Here is a 22,823-nt window from a genome sequence, read left to right as displayed (position 1 = left end):
TTTCTCTCTTTTCTCCCCTCAAAAATAGGAGAATATTTCCATGCCAAATGGAAAACATTTAACCAAAGACCTCAGAGGAATGATTGCTTCCATTTTCAGTATGACCCAAGTCATAAAAAGCACAGAAAAGCCAGAGGGAGAGAGCTCTGCTGCAATTAGCAGCTGCACAAACGCAGTCCAGGAATTCTGCTGTTAGAACCTTCCCTCAGACTGCATTTTCTCCACAGTTCAATCAAGCTACACCTCCAACCAGACCAGAAAGCAAGACACAACAGCCTACAAAACATCATCAACCTTAGAAAAACACACAAAACCAAGAACAAACACCAAACAATTAGCGGCTTGAGATCAAAATACCTGAAAGCCCGACCTTAACAGAAAACACCTAAAGCACAACCTCAACACAAAAGTGAAGTACTCAGACAGTTTGTAATCCTGTTTAATGCACCAGAGTGTAACAAAAAAAAACCAAAAGAAAAGGGGAAAAAAAGGCATGAACACATCAACAGGAACATCTGCAGTCAGTTGCCAGACCAGTCAGGGCTGGATCAACATTTCCAGCTTGCCTTATGGATGACTTCAAAACCTCCAGTGCACACCTGTGTTCATTAACACAGCACACACACACCCCCCCCTTGGCTGCCACCTGTAATCCCTTTATAAAAGGAAAAGCAGAATAAATGCACCTGGAGAGCAGGCACCCAAAGTGGCTGCCTTCAGCTCTCCCACAGGACTCCAGTGGTGTTTATGGTATTTATCCACGCTGCCAGAAGCAACTGTTGCACATGTTTAGAAACCATCACACCGCATGGCAGTAGGACTAGACAAGCAGCAACATTTGCATGAAGTAAGAGGTGTACTGCTGTGGTAACACTGGGCCCCCAAAGCCAGGTCATGCACAAGTGGGAAACACATCAGGAAACAGGTATTTGAAGAGAGAGATCAGAGAGAAAGAACCTGGATCCAGGTAAAGGTAACAGCCTAAAACAAAAGCCTGTGACTGAATGCACAGAAGTAGTGCCATATTTTCTGGTGTAGGTGAAAAATCATGGAGAGTTTCTCCAAGGAAATCTCCTCTCCCCTCAGAACTCTAGCTCTGTAACTGAGAGCAATGCACTCCTAAACCTACCTGGAATAAACAGCATCTCAGCATTGCTCAGAATCAAGGCAACGCTTTCAGGCCAGCGCAATCCATCTTTGATCATGCCTGTCCCTTCAGCTTAACACTAACTACTTTTGCAGCTTTGAAACAAGAAAACTAATAGCAGCTGAAAAACTCTCAAATCAGCATCTCTATGAGTCACCTGACAGCTCTTTATGGAGTGGTGGAAGGAAGAGAATGAAGGAGGATGTTCTACCAAAACTGAAATGAGGACCCACTGCAGGGATGCTGTTTTTAGAAACAATTTCTTTTCCAGAACTGAAGTTATTGGAATATTCATATTACCCACCATCAGCCCTGACCCTCTGAATCCAAGCAACAAGTGAGGGAGACAGGGACAGCTTGTGAAGCTCAGCAGTTAGTGGGCGAGACACTGGGTACAGTCCTGGAGGGACCATTTCTTTTGGTAGTGCAGGAAGTTTTTCACATGTTGGTGCTCATCCTGGACTGGCTGTTAGCTGGAGTAAGCTCCCCTTGGCTACCTTCTCTTGGAGGAGACTGCAACAAGACCAAAACACATCTGGAGTTAGCGATGTGTACACACCCTGCAGAGTGCTTCCCATAGTGCAGCACAGGCAAAGCACAGCAGGGTAACAGCAGGGAGAGAGCAAAACCCCAACTCAGAAATAACAGAGGCTTTGTGAAAGCTTTGTCTACTCCTTCTATATATAGCTCAAAAGGAGTCAAACCAGAACTTCTAAATCTCTCTTATTTACTATGTACAAGGTGCTGTTAGCCCTAGAAACTGGATCCCACCTGTTATTTATTTATCACAGAGATTAAAATACTATAGCATGGAACCCATCCTGTGGCAGATGGCCTATCTTCCTCCAGGATGTTCTTCTGGAACTGCATCCTGGAAGGAATACTCTAAAAGCAAGTCATTGATTTTTTCCACTTCCTCTACTTAAAAAATCCCAAACCCAACCTTCAAACAATCTTTATTTGATAAAAGATGTGTGCATAGAGAATTGGTCAGAATGAATTAGTTAGAATTAACCCAATTAAATTAACTTTAAAGGACATCCTACATGGTACAAGCAGGTCAATGTACTGCCTAGAAAGGTTTGTTCCTTGTGTCTTTTAAGTTTTTACTGCTGTAAGAATTCGTCCAAGCACGAGCACAACAAATCCATTCCCTTTCAAAAGCCTCAATTCACCAACTTTTACCATTTGAGCTTTAAAACAGTCAATTAAATAAACAAATAGAGCATTTAAAGAGCGTGCCCAGGCCCTCACACAACACAGCCATACCTTGACGTGGATCTGGTTGCGCAGGACGGCGGCTCGCAGGATCATGGCTTTGGCACGGCGCTGAAACTCTTTGCCCATGAGCAAAGACTTCTCGAAGGTTGTGCTGCGCTGATCTACATCTCGAGCATAGAGAATCTGTAACCAGTGCACAGAACTGTAGACAGGAACTAGGAGAGGGCTCTGCAGCAGCCAACCCCTTTCACAGAATCACAGAAACATCCTGGTTGGAAAAGCCTCTCAGGAGCACCAAGTCCAACCTCTAACCCTACTCTATAGGATTCACCTCAAACCATAGCCCTAAGCACCACATCCAAACGACTTTTAAATACATCCAGGGTTGGTGACTCCAGCACCTCCCTGGGCAGCTCATTCCAGTCCCTGACCACTCTCTCCAAGAAAAACTTTTTCCTAATGTCCAATCTAAACCTCCCCAGCCTCAGCTTGAGGCCATTCCCCTTTGTTCTGAATCCAATTACCTGTGAGAAAAGACCAGCAGCAGCCTCTCCACAATGTCCCTTCAGGTACTTGTAGACAGCAACAACATCTTCCTCAGCCTCCTCTTCCTCTCACTAACCATCCCCAGGTCCCTCAGTCACTCCTCCGAAGATTTACTCTCTAGGCCCTTCCCCAGCTTCATTGCCCTCCTCTGGACCTGCTCCAGCACCTCCACATCTCTTTTGTATTGTGGTGCCCAAAACTGAACACAATACTCAAGGTGTGGCCTCACCAAAGACGAGTACAAGGGGACAGTCACCTCCCTACTCCCTTTGCACCCCAGAGAACAGAACTAGGGGTCGGTGGAGTCTGAGTTTACATTCAGATAAGCCCTATTAAAAATGACAGTCACAGCAGATGAGTGAAGCTTCAAAGTCTCCCAGAAATGGAGTGTTTCTAATCTCAGTCTGTCATCTGCAGCTCAGATGCACTCACCTTACTGTGAGAGTCTATTCTGGCATTGATCAGTCCCTCCAGAATCAGCTGAGTAAGTTCATCTTCCAGAGCAGCCACTGTGGTATTGAAGGCAGTGGCCATCTTGCGCATATCTGCTGACACGTAGGGGCTGAAGTACTAGGAAGAAGGAAATACTCAGTTGCCAGGTGTACTCCCACCCTCTGAGATAGCATGGGGAAAGCAGGTACAGAGAGGTGACCTCTCAGGGTTATGGGCACAATCACCTGGATAAGGGCACGGTTTCGAATCTGGGTATAAAGTGTCCTGACATGAGGTGCAAGGTACATATCCAGCAGCAGGTTGTCCTGGGCCAAAAAGAAACGAAATAAGACAGAACTTGAGAAGCAGTCTGGAAAAAATACACTCTGCCTATGTCCTGCAACGTGTATGTGCATGCATTTAAGCCTTAAGGACACTGTACAGCACAAGACAACACCATAACCAAGAACAAACAGAAGCAGCAATACGTATTACAAATCTTATCATTTCTCCTCACTCTCTACTGGTAAACTATTCCCAGTTTCCATCCACCACCTCAGGACAGAGAAGACACAGAAGACTTGAACAATCTCGTAACTACTTTTAACAGTCACTGCTTCTCACAGAAAAAATAGGTGAAGGGAGTTTTTTAGGCTCTGTTCTGCATTGCCCCCCTTGCAACTCACCTTCATCTCATCCAGCATCTTCAGGCACGAAGCATATTTAGATTCATAGAACTTGAAGATGATATCACGAACCTGTGGCTCCAGCTCCAAAAATAATTTGAAGGAGCTACAGACAAAGACAGCAATGATCAGACACTGGGACACTCCCCCAGTCCCAACACTCCAAGTTGCAAGGTTACAAACTCTCACTATCATTTGAAGATTCCAAGAATTTCCTCTTTAACAGACCAGCCCATTTTCAGCAGGACTCTATTCCAGGGAAGCCTGGAATAGAGAAAGATGCAGCACAGCAGCAGAGCAACAGCCAAAAGAAGTGGTAGAAGTGGTTGCCCACACAGACCAAAAAAAGAGGGGAAACAGGTCAAAATCAGGATACACCACCAGAAAACACAGGCCACATCTGCACATGCGCTGTAGTCTGCACTGGCCAACCCTTCTCTCTTTCAAAGGGCAGCCTTCACCAGGCACAGCATGGCACAGGTAGGTTCAACGTGCAGCTGTCTCAGGAAAATAACCTCTCACAAGCGTGGGAGATCTTCAGGATGTACACACTCCCTCAGTGCTCTCCTGATTCTCCAACACGGACTTCCAAAACTTGGGATCTCACCCTCTAACTCAGCCAGTAAAAATATCAGGGCAACAACCCTTTTTCCACATCAATCCAAACACTTAACTGCCAGGAATTCCTTATCATTAGGGTGAGTGCCAGGAAGATAGAGCCAGGCTCTTCTCAGTGATGCCCAAAGACAGGACAAGGGGCAGTGCCTGGAAGTTGAGGCACAGGAAATTTCATTTAAACACGAGGATGATTTTTTTTCACTGTGAGGGTGACAGAACACTGGAACAGGCTGCCCAGGGAGGTTGTGGAGTCTCCCTCTCTGGAGATATTCAAAACCTGCCAGGCCACGTTCCTGTGTGATCTGGTATAGGTGATCCTGCTCTGGCAGGGAGGGTAGACTGGATGAGCTAATGAGGTCCCTTCCAGCCCCAGACATTCTGTGATTATAATTCAATCTAAAACACACAAATGGCCATTTTCTTCCAAAGACTGCAATTCTCTAACTCTTGTACACTTCAAATTGTATTAACAATCATTAAAGTGTATTAATACAACTAACACAGAGCAGGATGAGTGCTAACATGAAGGCAAATTTTCTTAGGGTTGCCTTCTGTAGGGCTCTCTCCCTTTGATTTAGTATCTGATCTGCATTGCTGATGGAGATGGAAAATTGGGGTGTGCAGATGTTGGACTTGACCCAAGCTGGAAACTTCAATTCTATTAGTAAAATCTCAGCTGTGTTTTAGACAGTGAAAGATCAATCTGAGGCTCAGTGATTCTTTCTCTCCTGTAATAAGAAACCTGGCAGGCTCGTGGCAGAATCCACCCTCAAAGCCCCAGGTACCAAAAGATGTCCAATACATACAAATTCCTCTCAAGGCATCACTTACCTGCTGGAGATAACATTTCGTTGTAGTTCCTGACGGTCAAAGGTAGCAAGGGCACAGAGACCACCATACACAGCCACATTGCTAGGAGATAACAGCTAGAGAAAAAGAGACTTGTCACTGATGACTAAAATGGCAGCAGGCTGGAATCCAGTATTGTGTCTCAGTCCTTTCCACACAGTGACAAGACTGTTCCTTGTCAAATGCAGTGGAAGCACTCAGTATGCTCTCAGGCTTTCACCCAGAGCTGAGGAGTGATTGTCTATTGCTAAAACAGAAACCAGTTTTGACAGCTAGTCTGAGCTACACAGATAAGCATACCTCAAAGGTAATTCTTTGTGGTCTAGAGTAGATCACTCAGAGAACCCAAAACCAGAGACTTAAAAAAACCCAAGCAAACAGAAAAAACAAAGCCACAGTTCACAGCACTACCAAACCATACAGAAGTGTTGTGAGAATAACTACAGTATCTGAATTTTACAACCCAATGCCTAGAATGATGACATCCCCTCCAAGATCCACATCCACACAGCTCCCTCACAGTCCTCACCTCAGGGAAATCACAGTGATCAAATGATGCCAACAAGAAGCACTTTGCTGCCTGTTTGTACTTCCGAGCAGCCAGCTCTGCCAAGCCTAGGAACCAGAAAGAGAAAATCCTTTGTTTATGATAGCACAGAAGCTGCAAAACTTGGGGAGCAGGGCAGGCTCTCAACACAGCTGCTAGCACCTGCACCATTGAAGTGAAATGAGAATCTCAGACAGTATCTAGCCTCCTTCAAACTGCAGTGAGTCCCACTGGCATCCTCTTTGAAGAAACTCAAGAGAGAGGAAAGAAATGGCAAAACCAAGTCAGCAGTTTCAGCTCCTCAGCTTTGTTAAATGTTGCATTTCTAGTGAGAAAACACAAAGCTTGCCAAATCTGTCAAAAATTAAACCCAGCACAGGCTGTTCTCAAAGGGCTCGCCAGAGAGCTAACAGACAGAAAGATGGGCAGGAGTGAAGGATTCACTCACCTGCTGCACATTTCAGTTTGGTGAGAATTGCTTGTGTCTGGCTGTCTCTTTCTCCTCTTTGCTGATAAGATGGGGAAAAAAAGCAGTAGTGAGCAAGCAGCATGAAAACCATTTTGATCACAACTGTCCTTGAGATATTTCACCCTAATAATTACCTTGCAAATCTCATCAGCAAGATAACTTCATCAATTTGTTTTGAGAAACACAGCAAGAATGGAGGATGGGAAGTCTCTGTTTTTACCACAAATCAAATTTTCTACACATTTATGATGTGAGAAAAGTAACAAAGCATCTCAAAAGAAGTAGTACAGCAGCCAAGGAGGCTTATGAGAAGAAGAGCAGACTGCAAGACGAAGGTAATCTTATAGTGAGCAAATCATAAAGGTGGAAATGAAGAAATCGTTTTGCAGATTTTGGAGGAGACAGAAAACAAAGAGAAAACTCAGGCAAGTTAAAAAGCAGGACCTTACTTCTGCAATTTCTGGTGTAGACTCAGCCTTGCTTACGTAGCTCAGAACATGAGACCAGTTCTGGAGGTAGACACTGACCTGCAGTGAAACAGTGCAGAATAGGCATTGATATGTGGTGTTACTCAGATAAGCAGTACCACTGCAGACACCAGAAGTGTACCCAAAGCACAGATGAACTTTACAGCAGGTATCAGACACCACTTCCTGCCACCCATCCTACCTTGATGACATTCAGACACATGTTGATAACGTGTTTAGCACTGGTGCAGTAATCCCGAGCTCGCGAGTAACACTTGAGAGCGTTGCTGAGGTCCCCACAGTCAAGGTAATGATCACCCAGGTCATCATGGCCTCTCCTGCAGCACAGGAATTAAAACACCAATGAACCGTGTGCTCAGAAAGGGACACGGCCAGTGTGCTACAAACAAGCAACCTGACACACTGACCTAAGGCAGTGAATGCAGCTGACATCCTGTGTTTAGGTGCCCGGAGGAGCAAAATGCTCTTCCTTGCTCCAGCAGAGCCTTCTGCATCTCACCTGATACTCTCCTTGATGGAGTTCCCTTTGTAATTTTTCAGATCTGTGTCGAGTTTCTCCAGTTTAAGAAGAGCTTTTTTGCGTGTAGCTTCAACCCAAGTTGTGTCAAGAGGAGGAGGCTCAATTCCACCATCAGGGACAGCATCAGGTGTATTCTGCAGCTCCCTGGAAGGAAAGAGTTTAAATGGGGCTATTATGCTGCAAACTTCTCACAAGAGAGTGATGCCAGGTACCTGGCACCATTACCTCAACAAACAGGACTGCAGCCACAAAACAGACCAAAGAGAGAACAAGGATGGTGGGGGGAAAAAAGAGAGAGACTGCTGAGAGTTCCAGAGAAAAGAGTAACATAAGCACCACAGATGTTTACAAGTTCTTCTCAAAAGCATCACAATCATCTTTTGCAGGTATTTTGGTAACAAGCAAGTTATTGTTCCTTGTAAAGAAATAAGCTGCTCTATAAATCAGTGGAGAGCAATTCAGTAACAGTGCTGCAATGGATTACCTCACATGAGAGTATTTAATGACTCTGAAGAGTCACTGAATCCAACCAAACATCTCTTGACAGGACACAGGATGGGTGTGTTTACAAGCTCTGCTCTCCTCAGCTATAGGGCAATGGTTTGCTAGCAAAGCAGCACCGTACAGATCCTTCCCAACTACTGTTCCCATTCAGTTCAGATCAACACATCGACTTGCACTGAACTCACTTTCTTATGTTGTAAACAAAAAAAAACCCCACCATATTTTGAGTTTTGGGGGTTTGTTTGTGGTTTGCTTTTTTATATACTGTCATAGACAGATGGCAAAGACTCCCAGGGCAAAACAACAAATTTGCCTGGCAGCAAAAGTAGTGCAAATCCAGGAACTGCAAACAAAAAAGTGAAGTATCAAATGCTCTCCTTAACAGCAAATGTGTTGTTAGGGAGGGAAAACAAAACCAAAACAAACCCAACCAAAAAATCAAACCAAACAAGAAAAATCACAAATGACAACAATGAAAAATCCACCAAAACAAGCAAACAGATTAGGCTTTAAATTTATGAACACAAAAGAATCTAGAAGGGGCTTCATCTCCATAACCTAATTAAGGAAGATTTAAAGCAGTTCTAAGGGCTAAATTGTCCTTAAACACCTTTAAAACGTGGAGATTTCAGAATGAGATCGGACTATCAAAGTGACATATTGTCTTCTATGTTTAGTCTTCTCAAAAAGTGTGAGACCTTAGGCCTAAACACTCACACACACATTCCACTACCATCAGCTCCTAAGGGCAAACACAATCTGCATAACAAAACGACAGTGCTAAGTGCTATCTCCCCCACTGCTGCGCACTGGTCTTAACTCAGCCTAAAAAAGCTCCCAACTTTTACCCTGATCTCTCAGTTACCTGGTGGCCTCAGACAACTTTCTGTGGATTTCTTCATACACATCAACATTGAAAGTCCTCTGGACAAACGACAGTGCCATCTTGAGAGCTTCCACCCGCAGCTGTGGGCAGTGATCAGCGATGAACTGCAGCCGCTCGATCCGCATCAGCCCGCTGTAGCTGGACGCATACTGCTCCAAGTCCTGCAGACAAAACTGGGTTGTAGAGGGTGAGGAAGACAAAACCAAACCAGGCTGCTGCACTATCACCTGCACCCATTCTCCTGCAGTATTGTCCTCCCGGTGGAGGGAAACATTACTCAGAACATTTCTGCTTTCTTCAAGCAGTAGCAGTTTCCTCAGAAATACACAGTCTATGACAAGTGACCTTTCTTCTTCCAGGGCTGATGCTGTCCCTTAAGGCCAGTGCAGCACCTGGTAATAATGTTGTCAAGATTTCATCCTTTGTGCTGAGGTTTCCTAACCCAGACAATCATTCCAGGTGTAGTTTTCCCTAGAAAAACAGTTTCCACACGACAATTTGCCTTTTTTTTCCCCCTCCTCATACTAATTTCTTAGAGCATCTCCTTTGAGATCAGGTAAGGGTTCTCACTCTCGAAGAAGGACCTGAGGTTTAAATTCTGAACACTTAACAGAAGCAGGGAGCTCTTCCAGATCCTGGTAGGAAGGAATGTAACCACTATCCCTCACCCAGCACATACCAGAGTGGGGTTCTCCACCACATAGTTGATATCAGGTGCATTTTGCTGATCTTCTTGTGGATCTACGTCAATCTGCATGGGCTCAACTGCACCCTGGAACAGCAAAAATGAGGTAAAAGGTAGCTTACTGCATTTGAGTACAGAACAACTACGTGGTTCAATCCACTAAGGAGTTGCTTAAATAGGCATTAAATTATTTTAATGAAAAAAAAAAACCAAACAAGCCACCCCTCAGTCTTTAGATGTGTTTAGGATCTGTTTCTAGCAACACCACTACTCAGCATGATTCTTGGTCTAAAATAAGCAGCACTAAGACTCAGCACTTGAGCACAGAGCATTTTGTTTAGTTCTATTTGGCAGATTATCAAGCAAGAAACTGAAGGGGTCAACAAATCTGATCCTTCAAAAGTACCCCAAGTACGTATGCTAAATTCCAAACAACAATCTATGTCCCTGAGCAAGAGCAAGCATTAACACTCAAGAAGCTCCAAGCCAGAAAGTATCCCAAAACCCCACCAGAACCCTTGAAAGCTGCTTTAATGCTTAAAAGTTACTATTTTGGAGTGGAAATAAAGATGATAACTGTTAAATTATTAAAAAACACAGGTCCAAGTATCAAGAAAAGAATGTGGGGTAGGAATTCCAGTTTCTAACTACACACTGAGGAAAAAAATAATCTATCTGCACTGCAAAAATCTGTCATCAGTTGAACTATCCTACTGGAGCTATCCAAGTTCAACTGTTAACACAGATTTTCTCTTGCTGGAAAAGCAGATTTTTTTTCTCCCAGTGTATCTTGCACTGCTTTGGATTGCAAGAGGACTCATACCAGCATGGTGAGCTTAGTAAACAGCATCAACACAACACAACACCTGAGCACAGAATCATAGAATCAACCAGGTTGGAAGAGACCTCCAAGATCATCCAGTCCAACCTATCCCCCAGCCCTATCCAGCTAACTAGACCATGGCACTAAGTGCCTCAGCCAGGTTTTTTTGAACACCTCCAGGGATGGCAACTCCACCACCTCCCCGGGCAGAATACTCCCATTTAAGACCCAGTTTACTGTGCAGTCCCACAAACTAATCAAATACACTATCATGGAATTCTTTTCCTCCTCCTAGTAAAATGTGTGCTGAATATTCCCCCCCAGGTATTAGTGATGTGTAGCTATTACCATAAGCAACACCTGGCTTGGGGCAGACTGCACGAGTGGAACTCAGAAAGGACAAAGAAGCCAACCACCTCGCACCCACCAGCATCAATTTTTTGCCCTGTTCTTGTTGGGTTTGATGTCATAGAATCAACCAGGCTGGAAGAGACCTCCAAGATCATCCAGTCCAACCTAGCACCCAGCCCTAGCCAGTCATCTAGATCATGGCACTAAGTGCCTCATCCAGTCTTTGCTTGAACACCTCCAGGGATGGTGACTCCACCACCTTCCTGGGCAGCCCATTCCAATGCCAATCACTCTCTCAGTGAAGAGCTTCCTCCTAACATCCAGCCTAGACTTCCCCCAGCCCAACCTGAGACTGTGTGCCCTTGTTCTACTGCTGATTGTCTGGGAGAAGAGACCAACCCCCACCTGTCTGTTAAGAAACCAAAGATAGAGAGAGGATTTCTTGACTTGGGTTGGTAGTTTCTGTTTGTTTTCTGTGAGGAAGAACAGAGCAGATCCAGATTTCTTAACTCCTTAGGAGTTAAAGCATTTTGCATTCTCCCAATGTCTGTTCCTTTCCCAGCTTGGGATATACCAAGCACAATCATATCTCAACACTTATCTGAAATCTGCCAAAATTTGAAGTAAAAGCAAGAAAAGCATGTAAAAGTTTGTTTTCCTAGTTTGTTATTCTCTATGTGAAGGACAGGAAGGAAGAATGCAAAGAAGAGTTTGATTGTCCAAAGCACCACTCAGAAAAACTATGCATGAAAACACTTAAGTCACCACATAGTAAGAACACCACTTTTTACATTTTTAATCTACCTTATCTCTTTTCTTAGATCATAGATACTGTCAGGGTTGGGGTTTTTAGCTTATGTTTGCTTATCATAGTAAAAACCTAACACGGATTGTTCAGAAATCAGTGTGACAAAGTCACAGCAACTCCAGCTGATGGAACAGAATGATTTGTGTCCTGCTATGCTGCTTGGCTGTTTCTGTATTCATCTCCCAAACAAATAAACCACAGAACCACAGAATCAACCAGGTTGGAAGAGACCTCCAAGATCATCCAGTCCAACCTATCCCCCTGCCCTATCCAGCCAACCAGACCATGGCACTAAGTGCCTCATCCAGCCTTTTCATGAACACCTCCAGGAACAGTAACTCCACCACCTCCCTGGGCAGCCCATTCCAATAATCTTCCAGTCAATATCACATAGAATCATAGAATCAAGCACGTTGGAAGAGACCTCCAAGATCATCCAGTCCAAAAAAACACAATAATAGGCTGAAAATCCCTCTACAACATGCAAACTCCTGACATTTTCAAGCTAGCTCTTCATTCTGGAAAGAAGACGCAAGGTTTAGTTAAGAACTACTCACAGACCACATAAACCAATGCTCATTGCCCAGGATTTTCCCAGCGCCCCGTTAGGAGGCACCTCACACGGCCTGACACATCTGGTAAACTGGCTCTTAGGCTGTAGTGGAGAGGAAGAGGCGTGACCTGTCAGATCTGTCACCGACGAAGAAGCAGAGCTGGATACTGAACTACCAACTGTCCCTGTCCTGACTCTCCAAACATCCGAGCCCTAACACAGAACTTGTTTTAACGGGAAGAGTAATTTGTGCGGTTACTGAAGGTAACGCACCAGCACCCGCTGGACTCTGGCGGCTTTCCCCCGCACTGCAGACTCTCCATTCCTCTTCGCTCGCCACCTCACTGTCCCCTCCCCTGCTGCCCAAGCCCTACCTACGGAACGTACAACGCCAACACCGAGCAGAGGGGCCGCAGCAGCGAACACCGCGGGTGCGGGGGGGCGTTCAGCCGGGCGCTGCTCCTCGCCAAAGGCGGCGGAAATGACACCGACAGGACCGGTGGTGAGGCGAACGAGGACCCACCGCCACCAGAAGCGGCTCCCTTTCCCGCGGAGCCTAAGGAAGGCCGCACCGCGCCGCCCGGAGTCCGCGGCAGGGCCGGACCGAAGCGCCCTGCCGGAGCCGGCGCAGGGGGGCGGCGGAGCGCGGCGGGAGCGCGGCGGGAGCGCGGCCGCGGGCGGCGGGGCAGGGCAGGGCTGCGCCGTACCTGCAGGTTGAAGACCTGGACGGGCAGCGGCATCCTCCCCTCGCGGCCGCCACTTCCGGCTGGCCTCCCGCCCCCCGCCGCGCCGCTTCCGCTTCCGGGTCGCGGGGCGCCGCCAGACCGCATCCAACAGGTGAAGCCCTTAAAGGGGCCGCGGCCAGGCACCGGGCACGCCTCTCCGCCGGGGCACCAGGGGCGGCACAGGCAGCGTGGGGCTCTCGTCGCCCGCGGGGCCCGGCTGTTCTTGCTGAGACACGCCGCTTCGGGAGGCCTTCCGTGCGGATCAGCGCGGCCGGGGGTGCCTGCGTGCACCCCTTCGCCGGCCACCGGCGCTGCCGCCGCCTCCCGCAGCGCGGGGGCTGCCTGGCCGGGACTGGCCGCGCTCCCGGCGCCGGCGCTTCTGGAGCCGCCGCCCGCCCGCGGGGCCATGAGGCGGCCGCGCAGCGCGGTGGGGGCCCGCGGGGCTGCAGCATGAGCGGGTCCTGCCTGGGGCTCCGCAAGGCCTGCTTCCTGCTGTCCGTCAGCGCCGCCGCCCTCCTCCTCCTCCTGCTGCCGCGGGGGCAGCCCCCTGCCGCGCCCCGCCGTCGCCCATCGCCCGCCGCAGGGCCTAGTGGCCCACCGCAGCAGCGGGCGGGCCCCGGGGGGAGCGGCGTGCACGGCACACGGACGAGCTCTCGCGGGGAGCCGAGCGGCGGGCCGGGGGCCGCGGCGGGCGGCCGTGGCGGCGGCCTCGCTGGCAGCCTGCAGCCTGCGCTGAAGGGCCGCGTCGGGCCAGCCGGAGCCTCGGCCAGGGAGAGTCTGGAGCTGAAGGACATCTTCATTGCGGTGAAGACCACAAGGAAGTACCACAAGAGCCGGCTGGACTTGCTTCTCCAAACCTGGATTTCCCAGGCGAGGGGACAGGTGAGGCTGCGCCAGCGGGCTGGGCTGGGTAGCACGTGTTGAAACCTTATTTTGTAAGACTGAGAAGAGCCGTGTTAACCAAATAACTATCCTAGCCTATCTCTGAGAGTCGGTTGCTCATGCAGTAAGTTTACTTGCAGTCTGGGATTGGGAGTCCAAGCAGAAAAAGTTTGCTGATGTTTGTACAGCTGTGGAAAATACTACAGGGTAGTGAAAAATTCCTTGTGCTGATGGAGATAAGCTAAGTAGTTCAGTGGTTTGGGTCTCTCCACAGAATGGCATAGAATTTGTTCCCTTGCTTGGGAATTTCAGTCTGCTCAAGCTTATTTATTAATGCAATGTTTCCCAGCAGTTGGGACAAGACAGTGTTACTGCCAGGCACTTCCCATCCTGACTTTAATTCTTTCCTTTTAGCTTGCTTAACACCTGTGGGATGACTCAGCCAGAGAGAGGAGGTGAAGTTGCAGAGGGAGGTGCTACCAAAAAAAGATAGTAATTCCTATCTGGAAATTAGCTCTCTACACCCTAAGATGAGGAGAGTAAAATCTTGACTGCTTTACCGAAATGAGACTCTTCTGGTTGGCAACACAAAAACTTAGCAGATAAGGCAAGCCCTGAAGTTGCTAGGGCTCTCTCCACGACCACTCCCCACTCACAACAGCTCCTTTGAAATAAACTAACAAGGCAAAACGTTAGGAGTTGTGACTGCAACTGTTAGTTTCTGGAATCGTTGTATGTGGACGCATCATTTGTGTCTCCCACAGACGTTTATATTCACAGACTGGGAGGATCGGGAGCTGCGCCTGAAAGCAGGTAAGCTGCACAGCAGGAGTGCACACAGGCTGTTAGTTTTGTTTCTGTTAGGCTCTCCCTAGTATCCCTCGTTTCATGCTATACAGACATGGAGTTCAAATGCAGAATGAGCCAACAGTGTGCCCAGGTGGCCAAGAGGGCCTGTGGCATCCTGGCCTGCATCAGGAATGGTGTGGTCAGCAGGAGCAGGGAGGTCATTCTGCCCCTGTGCTCTGCACTGGTTAGACCACACCTTGAGTGCTGTGTTCAGTTCTGGGCCCCCCAGTTTAGGAGGGACATTGAGATGCTTGAGCGTGTCCAGAGAAGGGCGACGAGGCTGGAGAGAGGCCTTGAGCACAGCCCTACGAGGAGAGGCTGAGGGAGCTGGGATTGGTTAGCCTGGAGAAGAGGAGGCTCAGGGGTGACCTTATCGCTGTCTACAAGTACCTGAGGGGAGGCTGTAGCCAGGGGGAGGTTGCTCTCTTCTCTCAGGTGGCCAGCACCAGAACGAGAGGACACAGCCTCAAGCTACGCCAGGGGAGATTTAGGCTTGAGGTGAGGAGAAAGTTCTTCACTGAGAGAGTCATTGGACACTGGAATGGGCTGCCCGGGGAGGTGGTGGAGTCGCCATCCCTGGGGCTGTTCAAGGCAGGATTGGACGTGGCACTTGGTGCAGTGGTCTAGCCTTGAGCTCTGTGGTAAAGGGTTGGACTTGATGATCTGTGAGGTCTCTTCCAACCTTGGTGATACTGTGAAAAGGGAGATGACTTCTCCTTCACAGGAGACTATGCTGCTCCTACTGTGCTTACCACCTGGACAAGACGCTTGGCACTCCTTGAATGCAGGGTCCACCTTTGCACCCACTTCCTTCCCGTTTGTAAGCTTAAGTCTGTCTGGCCGCAAGTTAATGTTAGGTATTTCCTTTGCATAGTGTCTCGTGGCACTATGTATATCCCTGGACTTGCACCCTGTGGTGTGCTCTACAGCTTGCATGCTGTATGCATAACTCATGAGCCCTGCTGCCCTCTGCATGTGGGCAGCATATGAACTTCAGATGTGCACTATTAGTGCCAAATGTGCTCTTCTTTTGTAGTCTTTTTCAGACTACACATGCGTCTCAAACCTGAAAGGGCTGAGCTTTATTTTTCCAGGGGATCACATGATCAACACCAACTGTTCTGCTGTCCATACCCGGCAAGCTCTCTGCTGCAAGATGTCTGTGGAATATGATAAATTCCTGGAATCTGGGCAAAAGTAGGTGAAACACATTGTTCTGGTGGACTTTGGTTCTTCCAGTTCTGTATCCACAGGAAACTTGAGTAACCTCTTCTGCCTCCAGTGCAGAATGCAGTGTTAGCTAAAATGTGGTGAGCGAAGGGAAGGGAGCACAGCATGAGGCAGTGTTTATAAACAAGCATCACCTGAAAGGTGAGACGGATGAGAATCTAAGGGGGGGGTTACTAATTTCAGCCTGCCTACAGAACCATGACCTGAGGTGGCTTTTCAGTTTCCAAGGTCTGTAATCCAAGACAATGAGAAACAGGCTTCAAACCTTGAAAGACCTTAGACTCAGCTCTAAACTTCTAACTCATTCCTTTGTCACTGTAGTAACTCTTACTTTGTTTTGTTTGAAGATGGTTTTGCCATGTGGATGATGACAACTATGTAAACCCTCGGACTCTCCTGCGTCTCTTGTCTGCCTTCTCACACAGCCAGGATGTCTATGTGGGGCGACCAAGCCTAGACCATCCCATTGAAGCAGCTGACCATGTCCAAAGTGATGGATCAGTAAGGAAACTCTGCAGTTAGTCTGAGAGACATCTTGACCTTCTAAGCTTTGAAAACCTTGAGAGTTCAGAGGATGCTGCTGTAAAACCCAATCATTTAATCTTTGGGCAATGAACATGGCTCTGGTTGTTCTCTCAGATAGGGTGCTGGGTTAAATGAACCTTCAATCTGACCTCATATAGGATCAGTCAGGGTTGGAAGGGACCACAAGGATCATCCAGTTCCAGCCCCCCTGCCATGGTCAAGGACATTTCCTACTAGATCAGGCTGTCTGGAACCTCATCCAGCCTGACCTTAAGCACTTCCAGGGATGAGGCTTCAACCGCCTCTCTGGGCAACCCATTCCAGGGTCTCACCACCCTCATGGTGAGGAGCTTCTTCCTAACATCCAGTCTGAATCCACCCATTTCTAGTTTTGTTCCATTCCCCTTAGTCCTGTCACTACCTGACATCCTAAAAAGTCCCTCCCTAGCTTTCTTGTGGGCTCCACAGATGTGGGTGTCAAGACACCCACTCAGTATATTGTATTTTAAACCAAAATTCATCTCTTCAGTTAAAACTTGTGAAATTTTACTCCCTTTTTTCTCTCCTCCTGAAAAATCAGAGGTTACTGAGCCTTTGGCTAAGAACTGCTTTGTCAGAGACACATGTACAGTAGAGTTTGTGTCCTGGATGGATGTCTTGTTTTAGCTTTGCTCCTATATACTGATCTCCCTCACACTGAGATGAGGAAGGCCTCCCCATCTGAACTTTTCCTTTAGTGCTTTTTAGGGCAGTGTTTCTTGGTTTAGGGTTTTGGGGATTGGGGTTTTTTTTTTCCTGTTTGTTTTGAGAGCAGTATCACATCATCTTGAACCAATCACCAGAGAGTACCCATCTCAGATGGGTGACAAAGGCTTTCTGGGTAAATAAGGCATTTCCAGTACTGAGTGGCTACTTAGGTTTCCAAGAAGTGGAAGTAAACATCTCAGTCACAAGATAAGTGTGCTAAAGGACAAGTCCTCACCAAGTCAGCTATACTGACAGGCCTAAAGATAATCAAATCCATTGCCCAGAAAGTCAGTTACAAAGCAGCTTGTTAGGGAAGACTGTGCAGCTGAAGTGTCTCCTTGGACTCGGAGCCAAGCGCCTCATGGACCACCTTTTGTTTACCTGGGGAAAACTGAGCAAGCTCTAACCTTTGGCTAGAATGGCCAGGGGACAGATGAAATAGGGTAAGAGTGAGACTGTAGTTTCCTATTTTGGGTGTCCTACCTCAGTTCTGGTAACTCGGTGGTTCACCTGCTGTCAGTGCCAGGAGAGCATTTCATTTGAGAGAGCAGCCAGCTGGGCTTTCAGCAGCCTAAAGAAATATGAATTAGTCTGTAGCCTTGTTCCGACTTGTGCAGTATGTGATACCAGTAGAAACTCAGGTTGCTTTCCCTGCCCAACCAAATGGAAAAAAAACCCAATATTATCAGTCACTACCATGTGTTTTCTTGTCTCTCTTCAGAAGACAACCGTGAAATTCTGGTTTGCCACAGGTGGAGCAGGCTTCTGTATCAGCAGAGGTCTTGCCCTGAAGATGAGTCCCTGGGCCAGGTAAACACTGTTCCTAGCTGAGCTCCATCACTGTGTGTTTGGTAGGCTTGTTTCATCTTGTCTCCTATGCTCTGTCCCACAGCCTGGGTAATTTCATCAGCACTGCAGAAAGAGTGCGTCTTCCTGACGACTGCACCATTGGCTACATCATCGAGGGGCTGCTGGAGGTAAAGCTCCTGCACAGTCCCTTGTTCCATTCCCACCTGGAAAACCTGCAGAGACTACAAGGCGAGTCTGTGCTGCAGCAGGTAGGGCTGAGCTTCATCATCTTGTAATCAGTCTGGTCAGAGTGAAGACTCTCCACAGCTTTAGCACTCCTTGGCAAAGAAAGTTGTCTGCAGATTCACTCAGAGTTGCATCCTGTGCAGCTCCTTCATTTAGCCTTTTAGCGTATCTTCACCCTAGCCACTTAGGTCACGCAGCTGTCTACTCCTTTGGGAGCATCTTCTGCTACATTAAGCCTAAGCGTGGTGTTCTCAGTTTCCTTCTAGACTCTTAACTTGCTGTGAGTCACAGTAACAGCAACTGTGGACAGAAGCAATGTTTAGCTTGCCTGCTATGCAAGAAAGGGTTTCTTTGTCCAACAAAGTCTCAGCCTGAATTCATGCTGTGCAGCAAGAGATGTCGTAGCCTTGGCAAGAAGCTTATCAAACATTGAACTGTCATAGCTGTTGATCATTTTTAAGAATAACTTGTCTGAATCTGAAGAATCTTGGCGTTTCTCAGGAAAAAACAAGTAGCTGTTACTGAATTGCTGGGTTACCGTTTTACTGATGGGCAGTAGATGGAGCTGTGAGGCTAGCCAGAAGCTCCGACTGGCTCTTGACTGGCACCATGAAACAAACAAGAGTGTGGTTTTGCCCCTACAAACTGCTTGGGTTTAATTTCCTGGCAATTGTATCAGGCAGCAAAAATGTACACTTGAGGCCAAATACCAGTGTGATGTAATCTCCATATTAGTGAATTTAACTGTTTCTCTGAGACTCCAGCAGCTAACCCAAAATCCAGGGCACCTGCAATTAGAAAATAAGAGTCTTCTTGTACTTGGGATCTGCAGATTTCTGAATACAGTGTGTGGAGCAATAGCACTGAGCTGGAGTTCCAGAGATCTAAATTTTATTGCCAAGTTTGTCACATGTCAGTCCTTTGCATGCCATTTAACATCCAAATGTCTCTTATTTCCCCTCTGCTGAGACAGTGCTATTGCAGGCTTCAGGCAATGTCAAGCAAGGGTGAACATGTGTTACTTAGTGAAGGTGATAGACATTAGCAGGATTAATGTCCTGACAAAGCTTGTAGTTGTAACTCATTGTGTCCTTCAGGGCCATGCAACGTCCAGCTCCTTTGCTTGCCTTTAGATGAGCAGTAGTCCAAGCTGAAAGCCACCATTCAGTGCCAATACTGCTCATGGCAAAGCTAACCATTTTTCCAAATGTAAGCCACTCTTCAGATTAAACAGGATCCTTGGAGTCTTATTTCATACCTGATTATTAATCTTGTCATGCCCATTTTTTTTCTGTATTAGTGTTGAATACCTTCTTTTTTTTTGCTTCTATAGGTGACTCTAAGTTATGGGGACCCTGAGAACAAGCACAATGTTGTGAGTGTGGGAGGAGTGTTTGGCCTTCAGCAAGATCCAACACGGTGAGGATTCACTTCCAAAACTAGATCTCCCTGCCTTGTTCACCTTTATCAGCTGTAAGATGACCAAACCCACTAACAAAGCTGTTTTCTCATGTCAGCACCTGTGACTTTGCCAAAGGCAGGGTAGAGGCCACTCTCTGTCCTGTTAATGTTACGGATGCAATGCTGCTATGTTCCTCTTACGGAGAATTCCCATCTAATATTTCTTGGGTTTTTTTCCTTCACAGATTTAAATCTGTCCATTGCCTACTCTATCCTGATACTATTTGGTGCCCTGCTAAGAAGAGTCGTAATTCCTGACCAAATGCTGATACCTGTATCTTCCCTAGTTTGTGTAAGACAGGAAATATGGTCAACTCCCGACGTATTTCTTCCTTTTACTGGGGGACAGCCAGAGGTATCTACAAAGAAGGTAGATGGACTCTGTTTGCAAAAGCAAGAAGCTGTGGTTTGTTCAGCTGCAGCTTGGGACATTCCAAGAAGAATCCTTGTTCTCCTGTGCAGTGGTTCTTCATAAAATGACCAGAGTCATGTGTAGAAGTCACTTTACACTTTGGTCTTATGTCAGGTGAATCAGTGCTTGGACACAACCTAGGCAAAGGCAGTACTTGGAATGATAGCATTCTTACTACTGTTAGGGGCTTGTAGAGGCCACTGTCCTGAAGCTGGAGTGCTATAGCAGACTGTAGTCCCCATGGTGACAAGAGAGGGGAAGCTTTCATGCATCTTTCTTGAGAACAGAATGATTTAAGAGCTTCTGTGGCCTGCCACATTAAAACGGCACCTGTGGGCCGGAACAGGGTCTGTTTGTAAACCCCTTGAAGCCTTGGAATCACTAGGGTAAAGAAGGCTAAAAGCCTTTGTCATGGGAAGACCCTGTGGAAGGGTAAAGCTTACTGAGGACTGGATAAGAGTTGCTTGCAGTGCACATTCTCTCCTGTAGTTCATATGTACCTCCCATGGAGGTGATTGTCAGACTTGGCTCCCTTTCCAGATGAATTGCAGTGGTTGTTGATTACGGTGATGGTCTGCCAGGTCCAAGACTATTCCCTTGATATTTGATACTGAAGAAATATTTGCCAGGCTAGATGGTAACCACATCTCCTGCTTTGCCCACAGCAGGTTGTATGAGCTAGAGCATGCTTGCTGGTTGATGAAACATGCCCTGTTTCTGGATCTTTTGCTGTCTGTGAGGGAGGAGGAAGGAATGCTAGATAGCTGTAATGCCCTGAGGAAGCTTTTGATGGTATTGTTTGAAGACCTTTAATTGTATGACACTGGTTACTCCAGCTTCTTCATATAATCTTCTGATTCCTTTACAGTCTAGGTCATTGTTGTTTTTTCTTCTTGATGTTTCAATAAACAGTTCTTACAGTCCCTAAAAGGAGAGACTACACATTCATGTAAAGGAAGAAGTTCAGTGTTGTAGGACTATCACCTGCTGCTGCCTTTCAAATAATCTTAGTTGTGAAAGTGGAAGAAATGAGGCTCCACAGGTTTACTTTTCTGTCAGCCCAAACTTTGGCCATGTGCAATCCCTACCCAACATGAAGAACAGTGTAAAAAACACCTTTGCAGAACCACTCTTTACTTTCCCACACTCTTCAGAAGACACAAGCTGGTTTAGTGCAGGAGCCTGAGGTTGAATTATGGGGAGCACAATAGAAGGATATTGCAGAACCTGGAACTATGATTAAGGGCTAGAATGTGGACATGGCAAAAGCTTCAGGTTTCTGAACACCTGTGCTGGGCTGTGCTGTGGACTTGAGTTAGCTTCTTACCTTCCTGCCATTTGCAAAGTGGTGTGATGTGGACCTGCAGTGTATTCAAGTAGGAAACTCAGCAGGTGTCAGCCTCCTGAAATACTGTTCCTTGTGCTCTTTTCTTAGCACAAACCTTTCAGCATTTCACCTGGGTCCTCTGTCCTCTCTGCATGGTTTTAATGAGTTTGTTTGCTGCTCAGTGGAATTGACTGCTACTTGCTACAGTCCTGCAGTTCATTCTTCAATTTCTCCATGTCTATTAAGGGGACAATGAAGTATGGGAATAAGATGCTGCAGGAAACTGGATCAAAATCCAGCTAGCACTGTGGCTGTTCTATGGCAGGTACACCTGTAACACTGACAGCCTGTTGCAGAAAATGGAGAAGGACTTACAGAATAGTAGGTCATGGTATGTTCTACCTCTCTATTAAGTCTTCTGCTCACTAGAATTGAAGCATTCTGTGGTTTACTAATTTGTCATTAATAGCTCTGGAGATTTCTGGTACCTAACTAGCTACTTTTCAAAAACACTTGTTAAGGTCTTGTTTTCAACCTCCTATTGCCAATAAGCTTTAAAACTTCAGGAGTGATGAAGCTTTGACTTCAAACACTGACTCTGGACTCTTGTTGGAGCTTCTCTTCCTCATCCACTGATAGCAGCCTCTTGTAAGATATCACAGACAGCATTGGTAGTGATTATGTGGCAAACTGCAATTCTAGAGTGACACCACTTCATATGGATAGCAGCAAAACTGAGTGGCAGAAGTTTCACGCTAGTCACTGGTCACCCTAAACAAGATGTGCCAAAGAGGCAGTGTATGGTGAGCTGGTAGGGTGTTCATTGAAGTGAAGGTCCACATCCTCCTGTGTGGCAATATGGAACTGTTCAGTGTGTGTAAGCTTCTCTTAAGAGTTTCTGGTGCTGATGATACAACAGGCTCTGTGGGTATATTGGGATACAGCTTTGTAATCAAACTACTGTCTTCTATGTAAAGTGATTCTACAAAATAAATATTTAAATATGTCAAAAGCTGTGGTGTGTTATTTCTTAGCACATGCACCAAATATGAACCACAAACCTTCTAATCCAGAAACCTACAGCATCCTGTGAGCTGGATGACATGCAGAAGAATGAACGTGGATGAGAAGAATCTTTGCAGATGATTAACAAAGTAAAAGAACTCAACTAAGGAATAAGTTAATTGTTGTAAACTTGGCTCTTCTTTGTTTCTGCAGCTCTTGAATTAGTCCTCAAAGCAATGTCTGAACTGGGTACTGCTAGCACCAGATCTGTTAGTGGGGCACATAATTGTTTGCTCTTACACAATGGTAGTGCTGCTAGTCAGTAGTTAGAACTGCCACCCTGGAAGTAAAGTGGTGCAGTAGCTTACCTGCAACCTCTTTACTGTCTCTAGGCTGATTTTCTGTTGCATGTTCCAGCACACTGTTGTCGAGGCAAGCAGAGCGGCTGCTTTATCTAGGTAATGACTTGGACTAGGGCTGCCTCTGAGCTTC

The 22,823-nt window shown here is 46.7% G+C and overlaps 2 protein-coding genes across 4 annotated transcripts; one reads left to right on the top strand and one right to left on the bottom strand.

Annotated features, from left to right (window-relative positions):
* Positions 1-1,388: 1,388 nt before the first annotated feature.
* On the bottom strand, positions 1,389-12,944 carry GPS1 (G protein pathway suppressor 1). 3 transcript variants are annotated; one of them, XM_064150846.1, is made up of 14 exons: positions 12,841-12,944; positions 9,593-9,685; positions 8,893-9,074; positions 7,503-7,667; positions 7,185-7,320; positions 6,965-7,042; positions 6,495-6,555; positions 6,029-6,114; positions 5,482-5,576; positions 4,033-4,138; positions 3,592-3,672; positions 3,347-3,484; positions 2,417-2,551; positions 1,389-1,660 (listed from the first exon to the last, which is right to left on the bottom strand). In XM_064150846.1, the coding sequence occupies exons 1-14, from the start codon at positions 12,871-12,873 to the stop codon at positions 1,586-1,588; spliced, it is 1,464 nt and encodes a 487-aa protein (XP_064006916.1). In that variant the 5' UTR covers positions 12,874-12,944; the 3' UTR covers positions 1,389-1,585. The 3 variants fall into 3 exon arrangements, with proteins under 3 accessions (XP_064006916.1, XP_064006919.1, XP_064006917.1); XM_064150849.1 differs by lacking the exon at positions 12,841-12,944 and adding an exon at positions 12,521-12,656; XM_064150847.1 differs by lacking the exon at positions 12,841-12,944 and adding an exon at positions 12,508-12,524.
* RFNG (RFNG O-fucosylpeptide 3-beta-N-acetylglucosaminyltransferase) lies at positions 12,944-22,338 on the top strand. Its single transcript, XM_064150850.1, has 8 exons — positions 12,944-13,740; positions 14,505-14,553; positions 15,684-15,786; positions 16,167-16,320; positions 17,813-17,901; positions 17,984-18,149; positions 19,460-19,545; positions 19,773-22,338. The coding sequence occupies exons 1-8, from the start codon at positions 13,309-13,311 to the stop codon at positions 19,843-19,845; spliced, it is 1,152 nt and encodes a 383-aa protein (XP_064006920.1). The 5' UTR covers positions 12,944-13,308; the 3' UTR covers positions 19,846-22,338.
* Positions 22,339-22,823: the final 485 nt, after the last annotated feature.

This window comes from Pogoniulus pusillus, chromosome 11 (genome assembly GCF_015220805.1).
Source record: "Pogoniulus pusillus isolate bPogPus1 chromosome 11, bPogPus1.pri, whole genome shotgun sequence".
Classification (NCBI taxonomy): Eukaryota; Metazoa; Chordata; class Aves; order Piciformes; family Lybiidae; genus Pogoniulus; species Pogoniulus pusillus.
The sequence above is the reverse complement of the archived record's forward strand: the minus strand, read 5'-3'. Positions and strand labels throughout refer to the sequence as shown.